This window comes from Muntiacus reevesi, chromosome 3, assembly GCF_963930625.1.
Source record: "Muntiacus reevesi chromosome 3, mMunRee1.1, whole genome shotgun sequence".
Classification (NCBI taxonomy): domain Eukaryota; kingdom Metazoa; phylum Chordata; class Mammalia; order Artiodactyla; family Cervidae; genus Muntiacus; species Muntiacus reevesi.
Genome location: NC_089251.1, coordinates 3,525,733 through 3,552,147, shown reverse-complemented (window position 1 = coordinate 3,552,147; position 26,415 = coordinate 3,525,733). Strand labels below are relative to the sequence as shown.

General features: G+C 56.9%; 1 protein-coding gene across 1 annotated transcript; it reads left to right on the top strand.

Moving 5' to 3' along the window:
- Positions 1 to 21,211: 21,211 nt before the first annotated feature.
- On the top strand, positions 21,212 to 26,184 carry LOC136162635 (odorant-binding protein 2b-like). Its single transcript, XM_065927097.1, has 8 exons — positions 21,212 to 21,500; positions 22,832 to 23,212; positions 23,640 to 23,773; positions 24,071 to 24,141; positions 24,668 to 24,778; positions 25,356 to 25,457; positions 25,706 to 25,732; positions 26,076 to 26,184. Exons 2-7 carry the CDS (start codon positions 23,123 to 23,125, stop codon positions 25,729 to 25,731), a joined length of 534 nt encoding a protein of 177 aa, XP_065783169.1. The 5' UTR covers positions 21,212 to 21,500; positions 22,832 to 23,122; the 3' UTR covers position 25,732; positions 26,076 to 26,184.
- Positions 26,185 to 26,415: the final 231 nt, after the last annotated feature.

The window sequence follows — 26,415 nt, the reverse complement described above, 5'->3', positions numbered from 1 at the left end:
TTTCCCTTTTGTTAGTGTAGTCTGTGTTCTCTTTGCTTACTACAAGAACAAAAATATTCTATTCTACGAGAACTGTCATCGTTTTAAACTCTTACACCCAGACCCAATATCCACCTTGATCTTTTTTTTAAGTATTTGTGCTTTTATTTTGCCTAATTAAGGTCATGCTGTGTTTACAGTGTTCACACCTGATTTTTGTACATCTAGTATTTCATTTTACATTGTTTTATAAAGCTTTTCTAAAAGTGTTTTTTATTTTTTAAATTATGAAAGGATGATGACACATTAAATATTTACAGGAGACTTGGAAAATATAGAACTAGTATGGTTCCACTATATATTACTATTTTTTAAAAAGTAAATAAATTAAGCTTTTTAGTTGAAGTTTTAATATCAAACTCCCCAAAATTACCAGAATAAATACACAGAGAATAGAAGGATGTGGTAGACCTGAAAAGCACCATGAAACAATTCAGCATAATTAAGCTCTATACAAACGTCACACAACAGTAGGATACAGATTCTATTCAAGTTCCCATAGAGTGTGAAGCAGGACACGCTGGGACACATCCGGGGACATAAAGCAAGGTGCAAAAGTCCCACGGTCTTAAAGGCATTGAAATCACACAGAGTCTATGCTCCTCGCACTGTCTCCACCTCGATCTTTATTTGTGATGTGAAATGAGAGCCAAGATGGATTCTTTTTCCAAATGAGTAACAGGTGGGCCTGGACCGTTTGCTGAGAGCGTCCTCCCCCAGCTCTGCAGTGCCTCTCAGTTACAAGCGCGATGCCCGTGTGCCCGTGCTGGACTGCATTTACGTGGGAGGATGCGGGGTCTGCTCTTAGGTCTGGATCCCCTTAGCAGGCTGGTCAGAGTCGTGACCGTCGCCCTGTGCGGGTCTGGGCTGGACCCCATCCTTGCCTTGGCTGTGTGCCTGGCCCTGCCCCACTGCCCCAAGCCTGGAGCTTCACAAGAAGTCTGGATGCCTGCTGGTGAAGCCTTCCACTGTCTTCTTCAAGATCATCCTACGTGTTCTCAGCCTTTGTATGTTTATGTAAACGTTCAAAGCATCACATCAGTTTCTCCCCGAGATGTCTGCTGAGGTATTATAAAGGACGTGTTAATGCATAGATATTAACAGATTGGGAAGGAACTGACGTCTTGACAGTGTCTACGGGTAAAGCACATAAGAACAATCAGCTGGGACAGATACCTGCACCTCATGTCACAGGCACAGTGGCTTGACCACCTTATATAAAGTCGCTTAGATTTTAAAAAGAAAAAAGCAGTCATGCAGAGAATGTGCACAAAAGACACTATCATTCACTTAAAAAAATAAACAGAGACTTAAGCACAAGGAAATATACTCAGTTCTGGTAATAATCTCTCTCTCTCTCTCTCTCTCTCACACACACACACACAGGAAAGACCTGATGAGCTAAAAGAATACTCGAGCTGTATGCAAAGAGGAACTTTTATTCTATGCTGTAGAAACACCTCTACACTTGAAATGCATATGTTTCATTTCCTGCACCTTCCTCATCAGAGCAAAAGACGGGAAGCATCCCAGCTCCCTCCACTAGGGGAGAGGACACGTGAGAGGACACGTGGCGACCGTCCACAGGAGTGGAGACAATGGTGCTGGGGAAGAAGATCAGCAAGATGAGGGGAGGGAGGGGGACCGCTGAGCGCTGACCTGGAAAGGTCGCCCCTGGCCGCTGGCAGGGCTGAGGCTCACTGGACAGTCCCCCGGACTTTGCTGCCTTTTCCAAGCACCTCCAGAAGCGCCTGGACCTGTGTGTCCTCAATGCCCTGATCTTTAAGGCCACCAGGGGTCAGAGCCCAGGACTTCTAGCCCAGCTCGTCTATTAGTCAAAGGGGGATCCCTAACCAGTCCCCTAGGAAAACACTGTCTAACTCCCCTGCCGACCGCAGACCCTACCTTGGGGTTCTATTGAGAAGACACGCAATGGAGAGTTCTTCCATGTGCATCTCAGAGGATCAAGACCATCTTCACAGAGGAGCCTAGGAGTGAATACCTTACACGCGTCTCACAGAGGGCAAAACTGGGGACGGTGAAGGGAATGGCTACAGAGGGAAAACGGGCAGCCTGGGCACTCAGACTGAGGGGCGCCAGGGGGTTGACTCTGGGAGGAAAGGGGTGCAGGTCACTCGGAAGCACCACCAGGAGGAGGTGGGCTTCAGGGTCCCTGTGATTCTGCATCCTGAGCTGCTCCTGTGCGTAACTGACAGATACCTGCAGAAGCGGGGAGATAGCGCGGTGAGGGGCCGTGTATATTGCTCCAGGCTTTTCACATGGTTACCGTGGTACACGAGGAAGGACTTCCTGGGTTTAGGAGATCACAGCTAAACGGTCAGAAGAAACAAACACACGTTCCCCTTAGCAGCCTGAGCCGGGTGGGTGATTTCTGCCTTGTCCAGCCCTCTGCGCTCCACAAAACCCTCGAAGAGTCTCAGGGCCTCTGGGTTCTCATCCGGGGTGCGGCCTGCAGGGGAGACTCGTGAAGGTGGGTCCGGGAAGTTGAGGCCCGCCGACCAAGCCCGCGTCGGGAAGGCTGCCGTCTCAGCCGGGGCCCTCTGGGCACAGAGCGGACACCTGCCCGCTGTCCCCGGGGACAACCCCAGGCTGGAGCCGGCCTGCCAAGGCCCCCAAACAGGTGGGGCCCTCCAGAGCCTTCAGGCACAGGCGCCTGTGAGTGCCATTTGGGGCAGGAGCCGCCCGCATGGCTGGCAGCCCTGGGGTGAAGGCTCCAAGGAAAGGGGTCCCGCCCGCACCCTCGTCCTGGAGGGCAGAGAGTTGCTCTGCTGGTGGATGGTGGGGAAACCCCCAGACACACCTCCTGCCTATGCCCTGTCTTCTCAGCCTCGGAGGAAGGACCTCCAGCATTTGACGGCTTGGTGGGGGTGGGAGGTACCACACCAACAGAAAGGGCCCCAGCTCTCTGTGCCTGATCTCCAGGGTCCAGTGACCTTCCCATCTCGTCGTCCTCACCCTGAACCAGCCCCCCAGTCCCTCCTGAGGGGGCCCCCATTTTCCCCAGCAGGCCAGGGTCCCCCTGCCCCACCCCGCACAGACACTCACCCTAGAATCGGCCGGTCTCTCGCTGCGGCGCTCGGCCCCCCAGGGCGTGTGCCCCTTCCAGCTGCCTGGGCCCGGCCTCTCCCAGTGGGAGCCAGGGGCTCAGAAGCTGCACCCGAACCGCCCAGCGGGCAGTGGCGCATCGCACCGCATCCAGGCCTTCCCGGCTCTGTCCGCCCAGGGCGTGCGCAACCCAGGGAAGGGCGGGGCCTTGCTCAGGGTGGAGGTTTGTCCTACACAGGAGAGGGGTGGGCGGTGAGGAGAGAAGGCACCTGGGAGATGCCGCCTGGCGCGGGGAGGAGTCAGGCGACCCGGAGCCCCGGGGAGGGTCTGGGCGTCCCTGAGGGCCCTCGTGGTCTGTCGTGATACTGTGAAGGCGAGACCAGCCCCCGCGCCCCGGCCTCTGCCCCGCTCACGGCTGGGGCAGGTGCACACGAAGCCAGGTGTTGGGCCCCCAGAGTGGGCCTCACCCAGCCAGGATCCAGGAGGACAGGTGTCGGGGCCGTCCCAGAGCCCAGCAGGTGCAGTTAGGAGGGACGTGATGCCAAGGAAGGAAAGTGGGCATGGGGCAATGTTGTCAGGAAAAGACCCGGCGGGCTGGTGACTTGTCAGGGGAAGGAACCCACGATGAACCGGTGGGAAAGACACGGAGTAGGTGCTGGCCAGTGGGGGCTGGTCGCGAGTAGGGGTGCTGAAATGTGTCGAGTGAGGCTGAGGCAGTAAGTGGTGGGGGTCCAGGGAAGGAAGGGAAGAGGCCAGGGCCTGAGGGTTCAGGATATTGGACGGGGGAGGAAGAGTGACCAGGAGGGCTTCCCTGGGGGCTCAGTGGTAAAGAATCCGCCTGCCAATGCAGGAGACACGGGTTCGATTCCTGGTCCAGGAGGACCCCACGTGAGAAGCCCATGCACTGCAACTAGAGAAAGGCCCGGGCAGCAACAAAGACCCAGCACAGCCAGAAATAAAGAAATGTGACCAAGAGAGGTCAGCTAACAGTGATGGTGGCAGACAGTGCAGGCTCACACACACACACACACACACCCCGATCAGTGAACAGGGCGCAATGCAGTTTGACCCAAAGGCTGAGCGCTGCTACCAGAGGTGCCCACGCAGGTGGGCAGCCCCTATGTGGCCAGGCTGCCGTCCTAACGGCCCCTCCTGCCCTGGAGCCCTTCTCTGAAGAATGCCATCATCTGGAAGTGCTGGCTGTTCATCACGTCTTTGAAGTAGGCCAGGTCCTGCATCCTCTTCTTGATGAACCAGATTTGGATGATGGGTCTCCACCCTGGAAGGGATGCGGGTCAGACTTGCTGGGGCCCACGGGGTCAGAGGGCGTCCCGGAGCCGGAAGGAGGGTGACTAGAGGGAGGAGGGAGGCCCGTGCGGGGTGCCCTGAGGTCAGGAGGGGGCAGCCTCCCGCTGCCCCATGGAGGGAGGCAGTGGCTGGGGGCTGCGGGGACCAGGCACCATGTCCCCTCTCTACTGGCCTCAGCATGTCTGCCAGCAGCCAAGGCTCCTGGAGGCTCACCCCCGTGGGTTCTCCCAAATGCTTCAGGGAGCAGGTGAGCAGCTGACTCGTGGCCCTCAGAGGGCCTGGCTGGGTCTCTGGATGAAATAAGGGGAGATGGCAGGCGCTGTGCCAACAGGGCGCCGAGTCCCCCAAGCGTGGGACCCGGTAAGTGGGGGGTGCACAGGGGTCCTGTCCCTGGGTGCAGGGCCAGCCTCAGTGAGAACGGCCCTCGCTGGGGGCGGGGGGTGGCCTGGCAGTGGAGCTTCTGGGCTCCAGGAAACTGGAGGAAGTTGGTCTCAGATGTGGTGTAGAAGCACCACAAGCTGGTGTTGGGAGTAGCCAGGGGACTGACAGATCTGAGCGCAGGACAGAGAACTGCCAGCCCCCACCTGCCCGTGGAGAGCTAAGATTTTCAGGGGACAGAGAAGCCCAGTCTCTCAGGTTCAGGGGCCGGGTGTCCGCTCTGACATCCTGACGGGAAGGCCGTCTCCAGGTCTCCTGTGGCTGAGCCAGTGGTCACTTACAGCATTGGAATTTCCCAGGTGATAGTTCCTGGCAGGGCATTTTAAACAGAAGGAATCTGCTTGGCTTCCTGGAAGACAGAAATGACCTTGGAGCCCATGTCTGGTGATGGAAGTGTCCCAGAATCTGGAGGGGGGAGCCCTGGATTCTCAAATAAAGGGCCTCCTCCTTCCCTGCTCTGTCCCCAACCTGCCTCCTTCAACCCAGGGGTCATCTCCAGCTCATCCTCCCAGCCAGCTCCTGCCCTGCCAGCACCCCACACCACCCCACCCTCCCCAAGGCTTCCAGGACCTTGGCCCAGAATTCTGCAGCATCTTTGCTCAAACAAAACAAGAGGATGGTTTCAACACCGTGGTCCCTGCTGTCTCCTTTCGGATGCTCTGGTGTCCTGCTCTTCCAAAGTAGGTGGACACCTATGCCCTCCCCCATCCATGTCCCCAGCCAGCACCGACTTGGCCATGCAGAGCGAATGGTCACAAGTTATCCGAGGAGGCTTGCAAATTTCTTCTCCCCCAGACCTCAGCCTGGATGAAGTCCCCCCATCTCAAGCCCGGTGAGGCCTCAGGCAGCCAGTAAGGACTGGCCTTACTCTTGGACTAAGCTTGCCTACCTGTTGCTCAAGGAGGCTGTGAAGGTTTGGGGTGAGAACACATCTTCTTTACTTGCGTGTCTCCAGAGCCCAGGGTGGTGCAGACCAACACGCGGCAGGTGCGGGGGGCCGGGGTGGGGGTGGAGAGGAGCTCCCGGAAAGGTCAGTGCCCTGACTGGCTCCCCTCCCCCCACGAGGGCACGGGGCTTGGAGCCTCTCGTTATGGGAGCTTCAGAACTACACCATCGGGTCTGTTGTCAGAAACACGAGATCATCTTGCTGATGGCACCCAGCACGATCCCGGCGGGGCCGTTGACCTGCATTGGTGAAGACCCCGAGCCTGTCCCGCACCCACCCCAGCTACAGCGCTGAGCTGCAGGATAAGCCCGCCGGGGGCCCCCCAGGTGCATCAGCGTGACCACTGGCCCGCCCGTCCTCTGCACGAGAGGCCTCCGTTCCTTGTCTCCGCAGAAGCCAGTCCGAAGGCTTGCCGTGTGCCTAGCTAACCAGAGAGCCTGTAAGGCCGGTCCTCCCAAGAACCTGCAGTGCTGGGCCTTGTGAGGTGCGAATGAGACAAGGCTTGTGAAGCGCTCCCCAGGCAGCTGAGGCTGAGTTCCCTCTTGGTCGGTGCTGGCGACATGGCCTCATTTTCACTGCCTCCACCATCTTCACTGCTCTCATGGAGTCTGCCAGGAGAACTAGCGCATAACCACGTGGAAGACATGGGATCGACACCAGGAGCTGCTGCCCAGAGCACAGGAAGGTCGTAAAGCCTTTTTCCAACAGCCCCAAGTTCAGGATGGGGGACCCCAGGAATTGGGGGGCGGGGAGGAACACTCACATGATGTGCATTCTATTTTCAAAGTAGCATTGATGTTGATCACAGAGATGAAGGGTAGCAGGGGGTGAAGCTTCTTTTCCCTGGGGATATCTAGGGTTCCAGCCCAGTGCTTTATATACCATGTTCCTAAAAGCTGAGAGGGAAAGGATGTCTGTAATAAGAGATTTTGTGAGGAAAATATAAAATGATTGTGGTCCTGGTTTTCCCAGTGGCTCAGGAGTAAAGAATCCACCTGCAATGATACAGCTCCATAGGAGCCCTAGGAGACATGGGTTCGATCCTTGGGTTGGGAAGGTCCCCTGGAGTAGATCCCCTGGAGGAGGAAATGGCAACCCACTCCTGTATTCTTGCCTGGAGAACCCCATGGACAGAGGAGCCTGGCAGGTTACAGTCCATGGGATAGAAAAGAGTCAGACACGACTGAAGCAAATGACCGTGGCTGGTGATCCAGTGGTTCAGAATCTGCTTTCCCATGCAAAGGTCACCGGTTCGATCCCTGGTCTGGGACGATCCCACCTGCCCCGGAGCAGCTAAGCCTGTGTGCCATAACTACTGAGCCTGCGCTCTGGGGCCTGGGAACCCCAACCACTGAAGCCCGTCTGCTTAGAGCCCGTGCTCCGCAACAGGAGAAGCCCCTGCAGGGGGTGAGCACCGCCGCAGAGAGTAGCGCCCGCTCGCCGCAACCAGAGAAAGCCCGAGCGCCCCAACAAAGACCCAACACAGCCCAGCAAAGAAATAAGTCTTCAAAAAGAAATGGCTATAAAAACATGAAAGGGTTAAAGGGCTGAGCCCTGACGTCTCTGCAATGACCACTGTCTGAGGAGATCCCTAGGAAGGTGGGCTGCAAAGTCTGGGTGGGTTGGGGAGAGGTCAGACGGTCGAGGGAGCTCTGGGAAGCAAGCAGAAAGGTCCAGAAATGAAGCCTTTGTTCCGGTGGGAAGAAAGACGCCGCAGGGTGTCCCCACCCTTGGATCCGACCTCCCAGCTGGTCAGCAGGGGAGCTGACCCTGGAGGGAGACCTCCTGCGAGGCTGCTGCGGCACTAACCTCCTGAGGAGGGTGGGTCGATGAGCTCGTCGAGTGCAGACGTGCAAGGCATTGACCCCGTGAGAGTGGGACAGTTCCAGATTCAGAAGGCAGGAAGCAGCCGGCAAAGTTAGAGGAGAGGAGGGAGCAAGTGTGCAGAGAGCTCACAGTGACGGTCAGTCAGTTCAGACTGTGACCTTAGAGGTGCCCACGCGTGCCTCATCAGTCCTGGCCTCACAGCCATCCACCCCTCTGTCTGTTCACCTCGTCTCATGTGTCCATCATCCATCCATCCACCATCCCTCCCTCCAACTATTTATCCGTTCATTTATTCATCTGTTCATCCACTTGCCATCCATCCATCCACCACCCTTTTGTCTTTCACTTGCCATTCATCCATCGACCATCCAACTATTACCATCCATCCATCTATCCACCCACCATTTATCTATCTATTAATCCATCCATTCACCCACCATCCTCCCATCCTTCCCCTATCCACCCACCCTCCCACCATTCCTTTATCCATCTGCCATCCATCCACCCATCCATTCATCACCTATCCATGGGTGCCTGCATCCCTCCATTCTTGCATTCCTCCACCCACCGTCCATTCATCTATCATTCATTAACTAGGTCATTGAGGAACCTGACATAGAAGTTACTGTGATCGTGTGGCCAGACCTTTCCTTGTCCTGACATACTTGAGGGCCCAGGCCCTCTAACCACTGCTCTTTCCAAGCCCCACCCCCTGAAACCCAGGGCAGTTCTGTCCTGATGACAGCACACATGTGCTTGGCAGTCCTTGGGTTTGGGGCAGGACCAGTGACCAGCATTTGGTTGCCCAGCACCAGCTCCTGCCTCATCCTTGGGTCCTGGACCTCACTTTCTTGAGAAAATGAGGATGACTCTTAGGATTGAATGAGTGCAGTCCTTTCATGGGTGGGGAAGAGGGAGGACCCAGATACGGGTATTTAATAAGGAAAAAGGGGAGGAGAGAGGAATTTGGGTCCTTAGACCCAGTCAGACAAGAAACCATCAAGTTGACCATCTTTGAGAGAGGGAAGGTGGACGTGGGGAGTAAGGGGGCAGAGAAGGTTGGGGGACCTTGGGCACTACAGCGGGAGCCCAGGTGTTGGGGATGCCAGGAGCACAGGCTCGAGTCTCGGGGACATCCAGCTCACATCCCTGGGTGTGCCAAGGAGGCACCAAGGGCCCTGAGAAGGTGAGGCTGTGACAGTCCCCCAGGGGAACTCAGTAGTGACCGGAGAGAGGGTGGCGCCTGGACACAGGCAAACCTTAAATACCATTCCATTTACACCATCATTCTTCCAAGTTTTTAGCATGCTTGATAATAATGCGTTTGATCTTTCATACTGACCCTAAATGTAGTAAGCCTTGCAAAATATAATTGGGACAATATTCTTTATGTTTATGGAAGGGCTTAAGATATGCAAAGTTCCTTGCAAACTGTGATTTTGCCCTCTGAGGGAACTACGTCTTAGAAAGGCCACCCGCCTTGGCCGTGACTTCACCATGATTAAGAGGCTGAGAGGACCCTCTGTGGATGGAAATCTGCCCAAGGCGCGCTGAGCCCGCACCCCTGCGGTGGGCAGGAAGATGCCATGCTCCGACAGGGGAGTGGGCTTGCCCTGGCATCACCCTGCACCCCTCCTCTGCGTGGGACATGTCCCTGAAGACACAGATGGGGGACTCTGGCCAAGTCCACCCGGGGCAGGAGCCGCAGGACTGGGACCCTAGCCCAGCACAGGCGCCTGACCTGGGCCACACTCGTCCCCCCACCCCACCCTCTCAGAGCCCCTCACCTCCTGAACACTGGTGGGGATCAGCGGGGGCCCCTGGGCCCCCAGCATGGAGAGCAGACCCAGCCCGGCCGCCAGGAGGAGCAGCTGCCCGGTCAGGGTCCCCATGTCCGCTCTGGGGGCGCCTGGCCTCCGGGTCACCCATTTACTCCCGGACTGGTGGGCCCCACCCCCTCCACTTCACAAAGACCCCTCAGTCTGGCAGGGTAGGTGGACAGGCATCGTTTTCTTTGGACCCCGTGAATGGAGGTTCTCAATCGTGTGTCATTGGCCCCCACGACTCTCGGGTCGGACAAGTCCGGAGAAGCCCTGTCTGGGAGGAGAATGTTATCAGAACGGGAAGTGGTGCCTCTGGGTTCAGAGACAGGAGATGAGGCAGTGGCTTCCTTGTGCTCCCCCCTCCCGCCCCGCGGCCTTCACTGCACCAGCCCCGGGAAGCCTGGACCTACCCTGGTCCCTTGAGGACCCTGGAGAGCCAGTCCCTGTCCAGGCTCCAGTTCCCGCCTTGGAGCTGATGCCCTGACATCCCCAGACCTCCTGAGCCCCAGGTGCAGCCTCAGGTCAGCTCTGAGCACCTCCTCCAGGCGGCCCACCAGGCCTACTTGCAGCCCCCTTACCCCCCGCAGCCTGAATCGATCTTCCTGGGCTCTGGTCAGCACCCCAGTGAGGACCCGCGAGGCCTTGCTGACCCTCTGGAACCTTCTCTGCTCCCCACGCAGCCCGAGCCATCTGCCCTCCTCCCAAATCCACCTCCTCCCCCATCGCGGCTGCTCCTCCCTGGTTCCAGCTCCGAGGTGCTGGGGCGACTCCACCGACAGAAACTCAGAGGTCTCGCTTCCCCAGCCCTCAGCCCCTCCTCTGCCCTTCTGCGCCCAGAACTTTCCACCCACGTGCAAATGGCCCCTGTGCAGGTGATTGTGCATATGTGTGTGTGTGTGACGTGTGTGCATCTGGGTTTGCCTGTGCACACATGTCCGTGCATGCGTGCCTGTCTGTGTGCACGGATGTACACGTGCGTGTATGGTGTCTTGTCTGCACAAGAGTGTGTGTATATGTGTACTGCATGTGCATCCGTGTGATGTGCGTGTCTGAGTGTGTGTGAGTTTGTGTGCGTGTGTCTGTGTGAGTGTGTCCGTGTGTCTCCTGTGCGTGTGCACGTGTGCGTACGTCTGTCCATGTGTGTCTGTGAGTGTGAGTGTGTGTGAGTGTGTGTGTGTGAGTGTGTGCATGTGTGTGCGTGTGTGAGTGAGTGTGTCTGAGTGAGTGTGAGTGAGTGTGTCTGCCTGTGCGCAGGTAGGGGAAGGCCCCAGACCGGTCCCACACTGCACAGCTCTGACTCCAGTGGTGGGGGTCCCATCCCCCCCCAGACCCCAGAACCCTCTGTGACCCCTCCCTCTGACCGTGCAGCCCTCTGCTGGGGGCGCGTCACCCTGAGGTCACGAGGCCGGGGCTCCCCTCCTGGGAGGTCCCCCCGCTGCTCCCGAGGGGCTCGGCCCTTCTGTGAGTCCCCCCTCACTGTGGCTCCTCACACGCAGCGGCCCCTCCTCTCTGTCCGGTGGCAGGAAGGAACGCCTGCTCCGTGCAGTCAGCCTGGCCTGGGCCCTGCCCCCGAGAAGCCCCGGAACCGTCCCTCTCACTGGTCCTGGCAGCGCCGCCTGCGTGCCCTTCCCGGCCAGTCGAGGGCCAGGTGAGCCTCGGGGCGAAGACCTGAAGGTGCGGTTGGACCAGGGGGCTGGTCAGGTCAGCGTGAGACGGAGACGATTCTGGTGATCCTGGGGGCAGAGTCATCACCCCTGATATGGGGAGGGGGCGGGAGGGGCTGGGCAGGGAGGACGTGAGACAGAGATGATCCTGGTGATCCTGGGGCCGGCGTCATCACCCCTGCCTGATATGGGGAGGGGGCGGGAGGGGCCGGGCAGGGAGGACGTGGGGGTGGGGCTGTCAGAGGACCCAACTACACAGGACGCTGTGGGGTCTGAAAGTGGATGAAGGGGCCACGGGCCACTGGGCTGGTGGCTCTAGAGGCCGGAAGGAGAGCAGACGGGCTCTGCCTGGAGCCCCAGGAGGAGCCGGCGCGGACAGAGAGAGCCGCGCCGGTCTGTGGGCAGATGGTGTGAGTGGGAGCACGTCAGCTCCTTCAGAAGGGCGTCGGCTGGCAACTCACGAGGGGCAGGACTCAGGAAAGGCTGTGGTTGGTGGTCTCTGGGAGGAGCCGGTCCAGGCCTCGCAGGACTGAAGGCAGGAGATGTTTTCAAGTCACCGGGTGGGCTTTTCAGGGGGTAATCCAGCCTTGGGAAAAAAGCTATGACAAACGTAGACAGCATATTAGAAAGCAGAGACATCACTTTCCTGACAAAGGTCTGTATAGCCAAAGCTATGGTTTTTCCAGTAGTCATGCATGGATGTGAGAGTTGGACCATAACTAAGGCTGAACACCAAAGAATTGATGCCTTCAAACTGTGGTGCTGGAGAAGACTCTTGAGAGTCCCTTGGACAGCAAGGAGATCAAACCAGTCAATCCTAAAGGAAATCAACCCTGAATATTTATTGGAAAGACTGATGCTGAAGCTCCAATACTTTGGCCACCGGATGTGAAGAACCGACACTTTGGAAAAGACCCTGATACTGGGAAAGATTTAAGATAGGAGAAGGGGACGACAGAAAGGATAAGATGGTTGGATGGCATTACTGATTCAATGGACATGAATTTGGACAAACTCCAGGAGATGGTGAGGGACAGGGAGGCCTGGCGTGCTGTAGTCCATGGGGTCACAGAGATACGACTTGGAGACTGAACAGCAACCACCATTCAGCTTGAGATGACAAGCTCACCGTGGGCAGGAGAGTGGCCTGTGTGTGTGTGTGTCTGTGTGTATATCTGTCTATGTGTGTGTGTATCTATGTACATGTGTATGTGAGTCTGTCTGTCTATGTGTGTGTGTATCTATGTATATGTGTGTGAATCTGTGTCTATGTGTGTGTATCTATGTATGTGTGTGTGTGAGTCTGTGTCTATGTGTGTGTATCTATGTATGTGTGTGTGTGAGTCTGTGTCTATGTGTGTGTATCTATGTATATGTGTGTGTGAGTCTGTGTCTATGTGTGTGTATCTATGTATGTGTGTGTGTGAGTCTGTGTCTGTCTATGTGTGTGTGTATCTATGTATGTGTGTGTGTGAGTCTATGTGTGTGTGTATCTATGTATGTGTGTGTGTGAGTCTGTGTCTATGTGTGTGTGTATTTATGTATGTGTGTGTGTGAGTCTGTGTCTGTCTATGTGTGTGGGTATCTATGTATGTGTGTGTGTCTGTCTATGTGTGTGTGTATCTATGTATGTGTGTGTGTGAGTCTGTGTCTGTGTGTGTCTGTCTATGTGTGTGTGTACTATGTATGTGTGTGTGAGTCCGTGTCTGTCTATGTGTGTGTATACCTATGTATGTGTGTGTGTGAGTCTGTGTCTATGTGTGTCTATGCATGTGTGTGTGTGAGTCTGTGTGTGTGTGTGTGTGTACACACATGAAATAACACAGGTATGCTCTCACAGTGTGGAGGCCCAGTGTGAAAAGTCGGGTGCTGTCAGGAAACTAACAGGGTGCCTTAACCGGTGCCTTAACAGACGCCTTAACCAGTGACGTCTGTGCCCAGCATACGCTGCTGACCTGGCTCTTTCTGGGCTGGGTGTCCTGTGACTTCTGCCCGTTGGACCCTGCTCACCCTCTGGTCAGATCACCCAGGTTCCTGCTAGTTGTTTGTATGAGCTGCAGGGTCCTCCTCCTGGATTGTTTCTGCTTAAATTCGCTGAAGTCTCACCTGGTATTTGTGGTCAGACCCCTGAAAGTCCAAATGCTACAGAACAAGTTGACTACTGTGACTCCTGCACAGAAGCCTGGGCAGAACTGGTCCCTCCGTGTCGTTGGACTGCGTCCATCAGACAGAAGGACAAAGAGACATAAACTTGTGAAGGGGAAGAGAAAACCCGTGGAAGGCACATTGACAGCCTGTGAAACTCATCTGATCCTGCAAACGTCTTAATTCAGAGAGGGATTTGAGAGTTTCTGTGTGGTGGGGGTGCGGGGGAGGGGACACATGTATGCCTATGACTGATTCATGTTGATGTATGGCAAAAACCCTCACAATATTGCAAAGTAATCATCATCTAATCAAAATAGATTTAAAAAAAACACACAGGGAGTGAAAGGGCAAAATCTCCGCTGCTCGGTTCTCATGGAACCTGGGCTTTAATAAGATAATCAAGACTTGCATTTACCATTTACAACAGGTAGACATTGTTCCTCCCTCGGAGGTGGACAGTCTCTGGGGAGGAGCTGCACGAGAGACAAGCAGGAAGCTCCCTCCCCTCCCCTCTTACGTGGCCCCTTTGCAACCCCATGGACTAGACAATCCATGAAATTTTCCAGGCAAGAATACTGGAGAGGGTAGCCTTTCCCTTCTCCAGGGGATCTTCCCAAACCAGGAATCGAACAGGGGTCTCCCACACTTCAGGAGAATTCTTTACCAACTGAGCTATCAGGGAAGCCCCTATGTGGCCTCAGAGACCCCCGAAAAAGCTTCTTAGGCTCTCCTTCCATCAGAGTGGGAGGAGCCAGCCCAGGGCACCCCGAGGGCCCAGCTGTGCTCTCACTGCTGAGAAAGGGCAGGACACAGACCCGGGCGTGTCGGGGGTGCGGGCTGGGGCAGGGGACTGATCCTGGGCCTTTGCTCACCTGGGACCCTCTTCCTTCCAACTCCATCCAGACCTCCCCTTTTCCTACAGCTGGCTTCAAATACCACCCCCTCCAGGAAGCTTTCCCGCTGGCCGCCCTTCCCCCCACAGCCAATGGGACAGGTCAAACGCCCAATAAATCTAAGATGCAGAGGACGGAGCTGGGGTGGGGGAGTCCTCCCGGGTGGGCCTCTGATTTCACACCCCACCCTCCTCATCTCCCCCTGAAAGGTCCAGCCCATCACCACCGGCGCCCGTTCTGAGGCTGCATTACCGAGAGTGACCAGCAGGGGCAGCGCATACCCGGAAGCGGGACAGGCTCTGCCCCAGGCCGGGGTCTCAGGCGAGGGGCTCCCAGCCCCACCCTCTCTGATGACGGAGGAGGAGGCAGAGGCCGGGCGGGGCGGAGCTGCTGGGGCAGTTATGTGCTCCCCGCCTTTGCTGGGCCCCAGTTCCCTCCCCAGCGGCGCCGCCTGAGCCAAGGCTGGGGTCCAGCGTAGACCAGCCTGCTGAGGCTCTGCAGGCAGCTCTGAGCCCACCAGCCCGAGGCCTGGTGGGGCGCTTTGTGGAGCCTCCGCTCACTCCAGGCTGAGGCGGGCGCCAAGTCCAGCCTCCAGGGAGGTGGGAGGCTCCCAGAGCGGGGTTTGAGAGCTCAGAGCTCAGAGCAGGGCCTCGCCCCCCACACCTGAGGATCCTGGCCCCCCTCGGCCCGGCCCTCAGACCCCCACCCCAGAGAGCCCTCCACCGCAGGGCCAGCAGCTCCAGGTCCACGAAGGGGACGGTCCCAGTGCCGTCCGGGTGGGGGCGGCGAGGAGCCGGTCTCCGGACCTGCCAAAGCCACGCCCCCAACACCCCAGTCCCAGCACGCCCCCCACTCCAAGGGTCCCTGTGGAGCAGCCGGGGACACCCCCACACACTCCGCTGCTGCCCCCAGGGCCGCCTCCCTCAGCCTCCAAGGACCCAAACGTCCCAGTCACCCCCCAGGGCCAGCTGTTGACAAACCCAGGCTTGGGGGCCCAGCCCCTCCACACCCACATCCATCCTTTGCTAGATGACCTTCAGCGTGGTGATGACTTGTGGATACAAGAGGCCCAGTCCATGAGGGAAATATGTGGTGAGCTGGATTTCTCTCTGTGAGAGACGAGGATGAGAGAATGAGAAGAGAAGCCGGACCAGGAGGAAAAATTTCAGGGACACATCTGACAAAGGACTGACATAAAAAAGTTTTTAAAAAAGAAAAGTCTCTTAAAATTCAACAATAAGGGAACAAACATTTCTACTAAAAAACGGACCAAACTTAACAGACACCTCACGGAAGAAGATATCCAGATTGCAAAGAAACATAAGCAAAGATACTCCACCTGGTCATATACCCAGAGAAAACCATAAACCGAGGTGATACGTGCACTCCACTGTCATTGCAGCACTATTTATAATAGCCGGGACATGGTAGCAACCTGAATGTCCATCAACAGATGAATGGATAAAGAAGATGTGGTGTGTATATATACACAATGGAATACTACTCAGACATTCAAAATAATGAAATAACACCATTTGCAGCAACATGAATGAACCTAGAAATTGTCATATTGAGTGAAATAAGTCAGACAGAGACAAATATCATATGATATTGCTATATGTGGACTCTTAACTCTTTGCAACCCCATGGAACAGCCCCCCAGACTCTGCTGTCCATGGAATTCTCCAGGCAAGAACACTGGAGTGGATTGCCATTTCCTTCTCAAGAAAAAAAAAAGAAAAAAACAGTGCAAATGAACTTATTTACACAACAGAAATAGGGACACAGATGGAGAAGACAAACTTATGGTTACCAGGAGGGAAAGCAGAGAGCTGGGGAGGGATAAATTGGGAAACTGGGATTGACATGCACTATATATAAAATAGGAAACTAATAAAGATATACTGCATAGCACAGGGCACTCTTCTCAGTCCTCTGTGATGGCCTGTACGGGAAAAGAATTGAAAAAAAGAGTGGCTGTATGCATATGTGGGGCTTCCCTGATAGCTCAGCAGGTAAAGAATCCACCTGCAATGCAGAAGACCCTGCTTCAATTTCTGGGTCAGGAAGATCCCCTAGACAAGGGCTAGGCTACTCTACCTGAAATTCGGGAGACCTGGGTTCGATCCCTGGGTTGGGAAGATACCCTGGAGGAGGGCATGGCAACCCCCTCCAGTATTCTTAACTGGAGAATCCCATGGACAGAGGAGTCTGGCGGGCTACAGTCCGTGCGGTCGCAAAGAGTGGGACACGGCTAAGCATCTTAGCACAGCACAACACATATGTGTGTGTGTAACTGATACACCTTGCTGAGCAGCAGAAACTGATGCAATGTTATAAATCAACTATACTCTAAAAAATTAAAAAAACACTAAGCACTTTCTAGAACAACCACATGCTCCATATCCTATGTCAGCAGGAAAATGCAAATTAAAGCAACAGTAAGATACCACTACACCCCTACTGGGGAAGCACAGGTGGCTTAGGGTAAAGAATCAGCCTACCAATGCAGGAACCACAGGAGACTTGGGTTCAATCCCTGGGTTGGGAAGATCCCTTGGAGAAGGAAATGGCAACCCACTCCAGCATTCTTGCCTGGGAAATCCCATGGACAGAGGAGCCTGACGGGCTACAGTCCATGGGGTTGCAAAGACCTGGACACAACTTAACACATGAACAGCAGCAACACCCCTATTGGGACGGACAAAATCTGGAACACAGACATCACAGACTCCGGCGAGGATGTGGACCAACAGGAACTCTCACCACTGCTGGTGGGAACGCAGTGTGGTGCAGCCACTTTGGAAGATGGTTTGGGGGTTTCTTGCAAAAGCTGACAAACTCATACCACGTGCGTGATCCAGCAGTTGTACTCCTTGGTATTTATCCAAAGGAACTGAAAACTTATGTCCCCGGAAAAACCAGCACACGGATGTTTATAGAAGCTTTATTCAAAATTGCCAACCCTTGGAAGCAGCCAAGATGTCCTTCAGTAGGTGGATGGATTGTTTAATTGTGGTCTATCCAGACAATGGGATATTATTCAACATTAAGCTGCGGTACAAACAGACAAGGAGGATTGTGCAACACTGGAGAGAAATGAGCCATGAAGCTATGAAGAATCTTAAATGCATATGACTAAGTGACACAAACCTCTCTGAAAGGGTACACACTATTTGATTCCATCGATATGACATTCTGGAAAAGGTAAAATCAGGGAGATGGTAAAACGATTAGTGATTGCCAAAGACTGGTAGGGACAGGAGCTGGGAGGATGTTGAGGGCGTTGAAAATAGGCTGCATGATACCTTAGTGATGGATATACACCGTACGTTTGTCCAAACACCAAGAGTGAACCCGAAGGCAAGCTATAGACTTTGGGTGATTATGACATGTTAATGTAGGCTTCAGTTCAGTTCAGTCACTCAGTCATGTCCGACTCTTTGTGACCCCATGGACCGCAGCATGCCAGGCTTCCCTGTCTATCACCAACTCAAGGAGTTTACCCAAACTCATGTCCATCCAGTCGGTGATGCAATCCAGCCATCTCCTCCTCTGTCTTCCCCTTCTCCTCCTGCCCCCAGTCCTATCCAGCACCAGGGTCTTTTCCAATGAATCAACTCTTCACATGAGGTGGCCAAAGTACTGGAGTTTCAGCTTCAGCATCAGTCCTTCCAATGAACACCCAGGACTGATCTCCTTTAGGATGGACAGGCTGGATCTCCTTGCAGTCCAAGGGACTCTCAAGAGTCTTCTCCAACACCACACTTCAATGTAGGCTTGAAATATTACCACTCTGAGTAAATACTGAGGACGGGGGGCTATATCTATGTGGGGTAGATTGTCTATGAGAAAGCTCTGTACCTTCCCCGCGATTTTGCTGTTAATCTAAAACTGCATTATAAAAAAAACTCTTCCAGTTTTAAAAGTGTACAATTTGGTGGATTTTAATACCTCCACAAGGTTGTGTAACCATCAACATGATCTCACTTCAGAAATCTTTTCTAATTATTGTGCTTAGTCACTCAGTCATGTCTAACTCTCTGCAACCCTTTGGATGGTAGCCCGCCGTCCGTGGGATTTTTCAGGCAAGAATACTAGAAAGGATTCCCATTTCCTTCTCCAGGGGATCTTCCCGATCCAGGGATCAAACCCCTGTCTCCTGCATCTCTTGCATTGCAGGCGGGTTCTTTACCCGCTGAGCCATAAGAGAAGCTGAGAAATGCAAGTCAAAACGACAGTAAGATTTCAGCTCATACCGATCAGAATATAGCCTGGCCTTCAGTGAGATCCTCTGCAGGCTTCTGGAGCTCTTCCTCTGCACGGCTTTCTCTGCTCCAGCGCATTGTCATCTCCCTCTAGACGTCTCAGATGCTCCGCCTCCATCCCCTCCCCCGGCTGCAGTGCTGGATCTTCCTTCTGACTCAGAGCTGCAGGGAGAATGGCACACCTCACTTGTTTCCCTCCCGGGGATCACAGCCTTGCATTGCCTGTGGGCGAACACCTAAAAACAGACTCTCACACATTTGACCGGTCTTCTGTTCGTTCACGGTGGGTGTGTAAGTGCACACCCTATGATTCCCTGATGGCTGGGTAGACCTCAGTGCGTTTCCCTTCTGGCCTGGATCACAAGCAGCATCTTTCTGACTGATTTCTCTGCCTTTATGCCCATGTTCTCTGCCAGCCCCCTTCACAAATTCTACCCTCAAGGTGGCAATTGGAGTGACCCTTTGAATCCAACAGTCACTCTCTGACCTTGTAAAATGTCTCCGTAGGATCTCCGCTCCTCAGAGTAAATGATAAGGTCCGAGTGGTGGCTGGCACACCCGACGCCATCAGGCCAAGCCCTTCCCCGCTCCGACTCACACGTCATCCAGGTGTCGTTTGCTCCAGCCCTCTGCCCTCCTGTGTGTCCCTGACACATGCCCAATCCTCTCCCACCGAACACGGGCCCTGGATGATCTTTCCACCTGGAAGCGTCTCCACCTGGTGATTTCATGGCTCCCTTCCTCCAATATCTTTATTCTGTGTGCAAAGGTCACTCTGCTGTCTCGGACCTGCCACTTAAAGTGTAAACTACCCTCTTGTCCCCACACTTCCAGCTCCACTTGTTCCCCTTAGCGCTTATCACCTCTTAAAATAATATGTAATTATATGAATCAGCCTTCAATCAGGATGCAGAAGCCATACAATAGACTGAGAAGAGATGGTCTGTAGAATGAACAATTAACTATAAAGAACCATGAAGAACCTGGATGGGAGCAGAGTTTGGGGGAGATTGGATACACGTATATGTATTACTGAGTCCCTCCACAGTTCACCTGAAACTATCACAACATTGTTAATTCGCTATACCCAATACAAAATGTTTTTGGTATTAAATAAAGTAAATAAATAAAAAAGAACCATGAAGCGTAGCCCGGCATTGAAGTAGTCTAGCTAAAGAAGAACCAGATCTTGGGGAGCCCCCTCCCCAGGGCTTGGGGCCTGACCTTGTGGGAGAAGGGAGCATGCAACCCAAAGCATGGAGAAGTTGCTGGGTTGCCCTGGACCAGAGCTGGCTCACGGTCTGGGCGGAGGCCAGCAGGCAGGGAAATGCAGGCTGAGACCAGCAAGCAGGAGGGCCCTCTCCCCTCCCAGGGGATAGGCTGGAGCGCCTAGAGGACTCACTGGGAGCCCACTGGTGGGGGTGCCACTGAATACAGGGGGGGCATCCCCCGTATTCAGTGTGGTGAGTGGCTGTGGGCATCCCCTCCAGGTGCCACCGTTAGCCGTAGAGCAGGAGAAAGAAAAAGGATCAGATGGAAGCACCCTGGAACCAGGAAGGAAGCCCCTTCATCCTCAGCCTCCTACCAACAGAGCTTATTAACTCAGGGCAGGAGCAAAGGAGGAATGCCCACTGGCCCAGCTCCGTCACTGCAGAGCCCGCAGTGGGGGACAGTAGGCTGATACTGGGTGACAGAGTCAGTCCACTCGCAACTGGCACTGGAATCAGTTAGCTATCCTAATCATTTTACTCTTTTCTGCATTTCCACTTCCAACTACTTTACATTTGAAGTAGGTTTTGGAAAACAGCATGCAGCCGTATCATGACTTTTACTCCACCCTGGCAATCTCTGTCTTTTACTTTGCATATTTAGTCCACTTATATTTTGACAGAACATTTAATGGTAGAGCTTGTGTCAGTTTCCTAGAGTTTCTGTAACAAAGTGCCACAAACTCTGCAGCATAAACAGAGAAATTCCATTCTCTCACAGTTCTAGAAGCCAGAAATCTGAGGTCAGGTGAAACGGGGAGGTGAAAGTGAAAGTGAAACTCACTCGGTCGTATCCGACTCTTTGCAACTCCATAGACTCTATGCCCATGGAATTCTCCAGGCCGGAATACTGGAGTGGATAGCCTTTCCGTTCTCCAGAAGATCTTCCCAACCCAGGGATCAAACCCAGGTCTCCCGCATTGCAGATGGATTCTTTACCGGCTGAGCCACCAGTGAAGCCCAGGAATACTGGAGTGGGTAGCCCATCCTTTTTCCAGTGGATCTTCCCGACCTAGAAATTGAACCGGGGTCTCCTGTATTGCAGGCGGATTCCTTATCAACTGAGCTATGAGGGAAGCCCAGATGGGGAGGTAGAAAACGCAATAAAGGGAGTTTAAGTGAGAGGGTTCTCACTGTGGGCAACTGGGACTCAGCCTTCCTGAGGACCTCTGAGAAATGGGTGGGATCACGTCAGATTGTCCCACTGGGGAGCGAGGAGCCCAGGGTATGTAGCCTGAGTTCCACTCCATGTGGACTGGATGTGTTCATTCACCTGCACGTCAGCTATGACCCATGTGTATCGGGGAGGCCTAGAGGGAGGGGTGCGGGCAGTGGAGGCGGGAAGCCGGGGTCCGGTCTGCGTGCAGAGCCATGCACTCCGGCTGCAGGGTGGCCATCAGCTCCGTCCCACAGTCCACCGCACGCCCTGCTCTGACGTGGTCAGGTTTCCCATTACATCCACTCTGGTCAGTTCTGGAACCGAAGCTTCGGGGCGGCGCTGACCACAGTCCCTGAGACGCTGTCAAGGGGTGGTGAGCGGAGCTGACCGCAGCCCCGCGGCCAGCTTCCTCTCCCACCCCCGCGCACGCCCCTCCAGGATCCAGGAAGAACACAGCTGGACACCTGGGCGGGTTCCGCCGCCGGGGCACAGGCCGTGGTGGAGGACCGGAGGGCCTGGAGGGCTTGGATCGCGCCCCGCAGAGGGCGGGGGCGGGCACCCCGTTCTCGCCGGGAGACCTGCCTGTGTCCAGAGTTTCCTCAAGGCCTGAATGAAGTCTCACCGTCATAAACGCTCAGATCAGGGACTCCCAGGTAATAACCCAGATCCAGGTTCGCTGGGGAACATCCAGGAGAACAGGGAACAGGCCCTTAGTAAGGACCCCGCCCTTTCCCGCTCCCAGGGAGGGTGGGCTTCCTGCTCAGCAGTTCCTTCCCAGATACGGTAATTATAGGCCCCGCCAGCACCTTCAGTGCGGCCCCCGGGGCTTATGGAGAGGCCGATTATTATTATTGAGCCAGTACTTGGGGCGGACCATCTACAGCCATGTCCAACCTCGGGCCAACAAGGCACAAAGACACCGTTGTGTGTCCCCAGCAGCTGCCTGCCAGGCCCGGGGTCAGCGCGGGTCTCAGAGAGGGTGACTCAGACCCGGGACCCACACGCAGGGAGCAGGGAGGCCGGGATCTTGCTGGGGGCAGCCGGCGCTGAGGCTAACGGAGCCAGGGGCAGGGAGGCTCAGCCTGGGCCTCTGAGCACCAGCCTGCGTGTGGCCGGTCTGTGCCTCACTCAGCCAGTTTACCCAAATGGAATCGGCTACGAGGCCTGTCCTGGGGGGACACGGGGGTCAAAGCTGACGGGAGAGGGGAAGTTCCGGGGTGGCTGGGGTTCTGGAAGAATGAAAGAAGTCAGGGAATGTGGGTCCCACTCCAGGCAGGAGGAGGCAAGGCAGAGCCCAGGTTTGCTGAGCCTCCTACGTGCCGGCACTCATGGGTCCTCCCAAGGCTCAAGGGACCCAGAGCCACAGAAATGTGGGTTCCCCTCGGAGAGGGATCCTCTGAGGCCCCAGAGACCCAGTCGCTAGTTTATTGTTTTAGCCACAAACATCCAGTGACCGCCTACCATGTGGCCGGAGCCCCTACTTTGGGGAGCCGCAGGTGCAGCAGGGCAGACGGGCGGTGAGCCCACATGCGCAGAAACGAGCGGCCCCCCTGGGAGGACACCACGCGTTTGCCTGGAAACCCAGCCCCACCTCGGGGTCCAGAATGAGGGGCTGGGAGGCCGGGTTCCTCCTCCGGGGCCCCTGGGGGACACTCTCTGAGGAGGAGATATCCAGACTGACCCCAGGTCATAAGCCAGTGCCCCCAGCCCCACGAGGACCCGGGGCTTGCTTCCCAGGCCTGGGATCAGCCAGGGCAGGGGTGCCAGGTGAGTGAGAATTTGGCTCTGGGAGCCCTGGGGCTCCGCCAATTACAACCCGCTCATCCCTTCTGAAACTCAGTCCCTTTAGCAGACTCCCAGAGAACTCGCCTAAGATCCCAGCCCAGGGCTCCGGGAGGGGCGTGGTGGAGGAGGGGAGGAAGCCTTGACCTTCCATCTGGGCTCGGAGCAGAGACATGCACGGCCCCCTCACCCCCACCCCCAGCTGCCTCTGTCCTCCGGGCGGCTGTCTGTGAGCCAGCACTCTCGGGAGGCGGACCCGGGACAGCACTGCGTGTCGTTTGCTCTGAGGCATCTGACATCCGCTCCTCAGACTCCAGCGCTGAGCACACACCCCCTGCCCTCCGATGAGGACTGGGCCGCGGTGCCCGCGGTGCCCCGCGGGGCGGGGTCCGTGCCAGGAGCTCCGGGTATAAACAGCCGCCAGGTGTGGAGCCGGCACAACCTCCCTCGGACCCCTGGACCCGCCGGCAGCTGGGAGCCCAAAGCCCCGGAGATGAAGGCCCTGCTCCTGCCCATCGCCCTCAGCCTGCTCGCCGCCCTGCGGGCCCAGGACCCCCCATCCCGGCCTCTGGAGCCCCAGCAGGTGAGCCTGGTGGAGGGGAAGGCAGTGGCCCGTGGGGGCCGCGTGACCAGGCCCGTCTCAGGAGGTGGGCTCTGGCCCTGGGCTCCCCGCAGGAAGGGGTCGGGGAGCAGGGGGCTCTCTGTTCGACTCTCAGTCAGGCCCCTGCTCAGCCCAGGGCTGCCGGGGGAGCAGCTCCAGCTCAGGGCCCGGGGAAGCGACTCCTGGGACCCCCGACGGCCTGGCTGTGCCCTCCGCAGAGAAGACGTGTTGGGTGTGGAACCTGCTCCCCGAAGACGATGGGCATCCTGCCTCTGTCTCCACCGGGAGCCCTGTACGCCGGGCTGTTCTGACCGACGCCCGGGGTGCAGATGTGCTGGAGCCCAGCCTGCCCTGGGGGAGGCGGGTGCTGTGTGCCCCTACTGGGGGCTCACGGCCCCGCCTTGCTCAGATCGCAGGGACTTGGTATGTGAAGGCCGTGGTGACCGAGAAGAACATGCCTAACAAGACGAGGCCCATGAAGGTGTCCCCTGTGACCTTGACGGCCCTGGGCGGCGGGGACCTGGAAGTCAGCTTCACCTTCATGTGCGTGTTGCCACCCCCCACATCCCCCCACATCGCCGGTCCTGCTGTCCCCTCCCTTTCCCCTAAATGGGCCGAGGGTGGCCTGGGGCCACCCCCTCAGGACACCTCTTCCCACCCCAGGTCGGGGTGCTTGCTAAGATGCACATACCCTGGACCTCGAGGGGAAAGAGTCCGGGGTGGTGGGGGTTGACGGTGCCATCTGGGGGACGCTGGGCGAGAGGCCCACGTGCCAGGCGAGCTCGGGTGGGCCCAGGCGTGACTGCGGAGCGTGGCTCCCTTGCTCCTCGTGTGTCCCAGGAAGGAGGATCAGTGCCATGAGAAGATAGCAAGGATGCAGCCAACCGGAGAGCCCGGCAAATACAGCTCCGGTAAGTCCCTGCCCAGCCACGCCCCACAAGCAGGGCCCCGGCCCCGGCCTCCCCCTCCCCGTGGGCGGCCTCACTGCCCGGGGCCCCGCCCTATCCCCACCCTCCCTCCCCAGGGGTCTTGTCCTGACTCCAGACACCAGACGGGACAGGCCTGTCCACAGCAGGATGAACGAACCGCCCCCGCTTCCTCCGGGTGGTCCTGGCTGCCCACCCCATGGGGAAGCAAGCTTCGGGGTGGGGGAGCGGGCGGGGCAGCTGCTGGAGCCTGCAGGGTCCGGCCCAGCCTCCAAGCCCTCCATCCTCTCCGACTCCACACCTCCGGCTGAGACTTTCCCCAGGGTTAGGGCCTTGGCTGGGACAGCAGCGTGTCCTGGACACAGGCCCATGGGGTCCCTGGATGAGGGGGCGCTGAGTACGGCTAGGGTGTCGAGAGGTCCGAATGTTCCAGAATGTTCCTTATTGTGGTCTCCAGTATGTTGTCTAGGAACCGAGACAGCCAAGACGCGTTTTCTCTGTCCGTCCGCAGATGGCGGCAAGAAGCACATGCACATCCTGGAGCTGCCCGTCGAGGGCCACTACATCCTTTTCTGCCAAGGCCAGCTCCAGGGGAAATCAGTCCGCGTGGGGAAGCTCATCGGTGAGGCCCCGCGGCCTGAGCCGCCCCGCGGCCTCTGCCTGCAGAAGCCACTCCTGGTTCCAGAATACAGACCGCGTGGTCCGTGTGCGCCCAGCACAGTTTACTGCCCAGGAAGCCAGTCCAGGCTTCTTCTGGGACTTGACCACCCCAGGGGTCACTGCACATGCAGAGTCCTGCTCCCTGGGGTCTTGGACCAGGGCTTGGTCAGTGTGGGGGAGGCAGGAGGCGCTGATGGAGGAATTCTAGGGGCAGGGACACTCACGGGGGTGAAGTGCAGGAGTCTCTGGTCACAGGGTTCCTCTGGGAGGGGAGCCCTTCCAGGTCAGGGGCCTGACCCTGCAGGGAGCTCTGGGATCCTGCCCAAGTCCCCCCAGAGACTCCAGGGACTCGGGTGTCCCCTGGGGCCTCCCTTGCTCCTTCCCCGGGACCTGTTGGCTGGAGGGGCCCGTCTCCTCCGCACCTGCTCGGCGCCCACCCCAGACGGACCCCTCCTGCCCTGCGCCCTCCCCGGGTGCTGGGAGGTACCCTGCTCCCGGGTGTCCCCCGGAGCCTGACTCACCGGGCACCTGGCCTGCAGGTAGAAATCCCGACCTGAGCCCAGAGGCCCTGGAGGCCTTTAAGAAATTCGCACAGCGCAAGGGCTTGTCCCCAGAGGACGTCTTCACACCTGAGCAGACGGGTGAGGGGCCGGCCCGCTTCAGCCCTGGGTCCTCTCTGTGTCCTCTTCACATCCCGGGTCCCTCCCTCCATCCTCTCCTGCCCCTCCCCAGCCCCTCCGTGGGGAGCCGTCAGCACTGTCATGGGTCACAGGGAGCCTGGGGGCCCCGCTCTGGGTCTCCGTGACTCACGTCCCGGCTCGGGCGGTGAGGGGTCTGGGCCACTGTGCGGGGCGTCTTCTCACTCCTGGGCTTGTCTTGGTCTCTACAGAAAGCTGCGAGCCTGCAAGTGACTAGGGTGAGTGGTCCTTGAAACTGTTGAGGGTTCCGGTTCAGTAGGGCATCAGGGTCCACCGGGCTCCCCAGGGCAGGCAGGGGGGACCCCGCATGGCCGGGAGGAGGCATCTCTACTCTGGGGGCCCCCTGGCCGGCCCCACCCTGCAGGGTCTGTTCCTGGGCTTCACTCCGCACGTCAGGCACCCTCTGTGCTCAGGGCTCACTGTTGTGTGACTCGGGACGTCTGTGCCCGCCCAGCTGTGCACCCGGGAAGGTGCATTCCGCCCCCCACGCTGCATCCCTGGGGGCAGGGAGAGCCCCGTATGCCCCCTTCCTTCATGACCTCTCCCCTCCTCTCCGGGCAGGGGGCACCGAGGCTCCACGGCAGCCCCCGGGCAGCGCCATCAGGACCCGCCCCCATTCTCCCCCAGCCCCCTGCTCCCCACCCCTATTCTCCCCCAGCCCTCCCTCCCCACCCCCCTGCTCCCCGCCCCCTTCTCCCCCAGCCCTCTCTCCCCTCCTCTGGCTTCAAATAAAAAGCTTCAGCGTCCCCAGTGGCTCAGCCTGTCTGTGGGGCCCCTCGGGGGTGAGGGGGGAGGACGGGGAGGTGGAAGCCTTGCAGGAAGTACCAGAGGACCAGCTCGTGTCCTGGGTCCCCGTGGTGTGTGTCTCTGTCTGATGGGCCTGGGGGTCCGGGGAGAGGCG

Bases quoted from the DNA above. Each gene is read 5' to 3' on its own strand.
- LOC136162635 (XM_065927097.1), top strand. From the start codon at position 23,123: ATGAAGGCCCTGCTCCTGCCCATCGCCCTCAGCCTGCTCGCCGCCCTG. The intron at 24,779-25,355 runs GTGAGGCCCCGC...CCTGGCCTGCAG, and splicing joins CCGCGTGGGGAAGCTCATCG to GTAGAAATCCCGACCTGAGC. The intron at 25,458-25,705 runs GTGAGGGGCCGG...TGGTCTCTACAG, and splicing joins CTTCACACCTGAGCAGACGG to AAAGCTGCGAGCCTGCAAGT.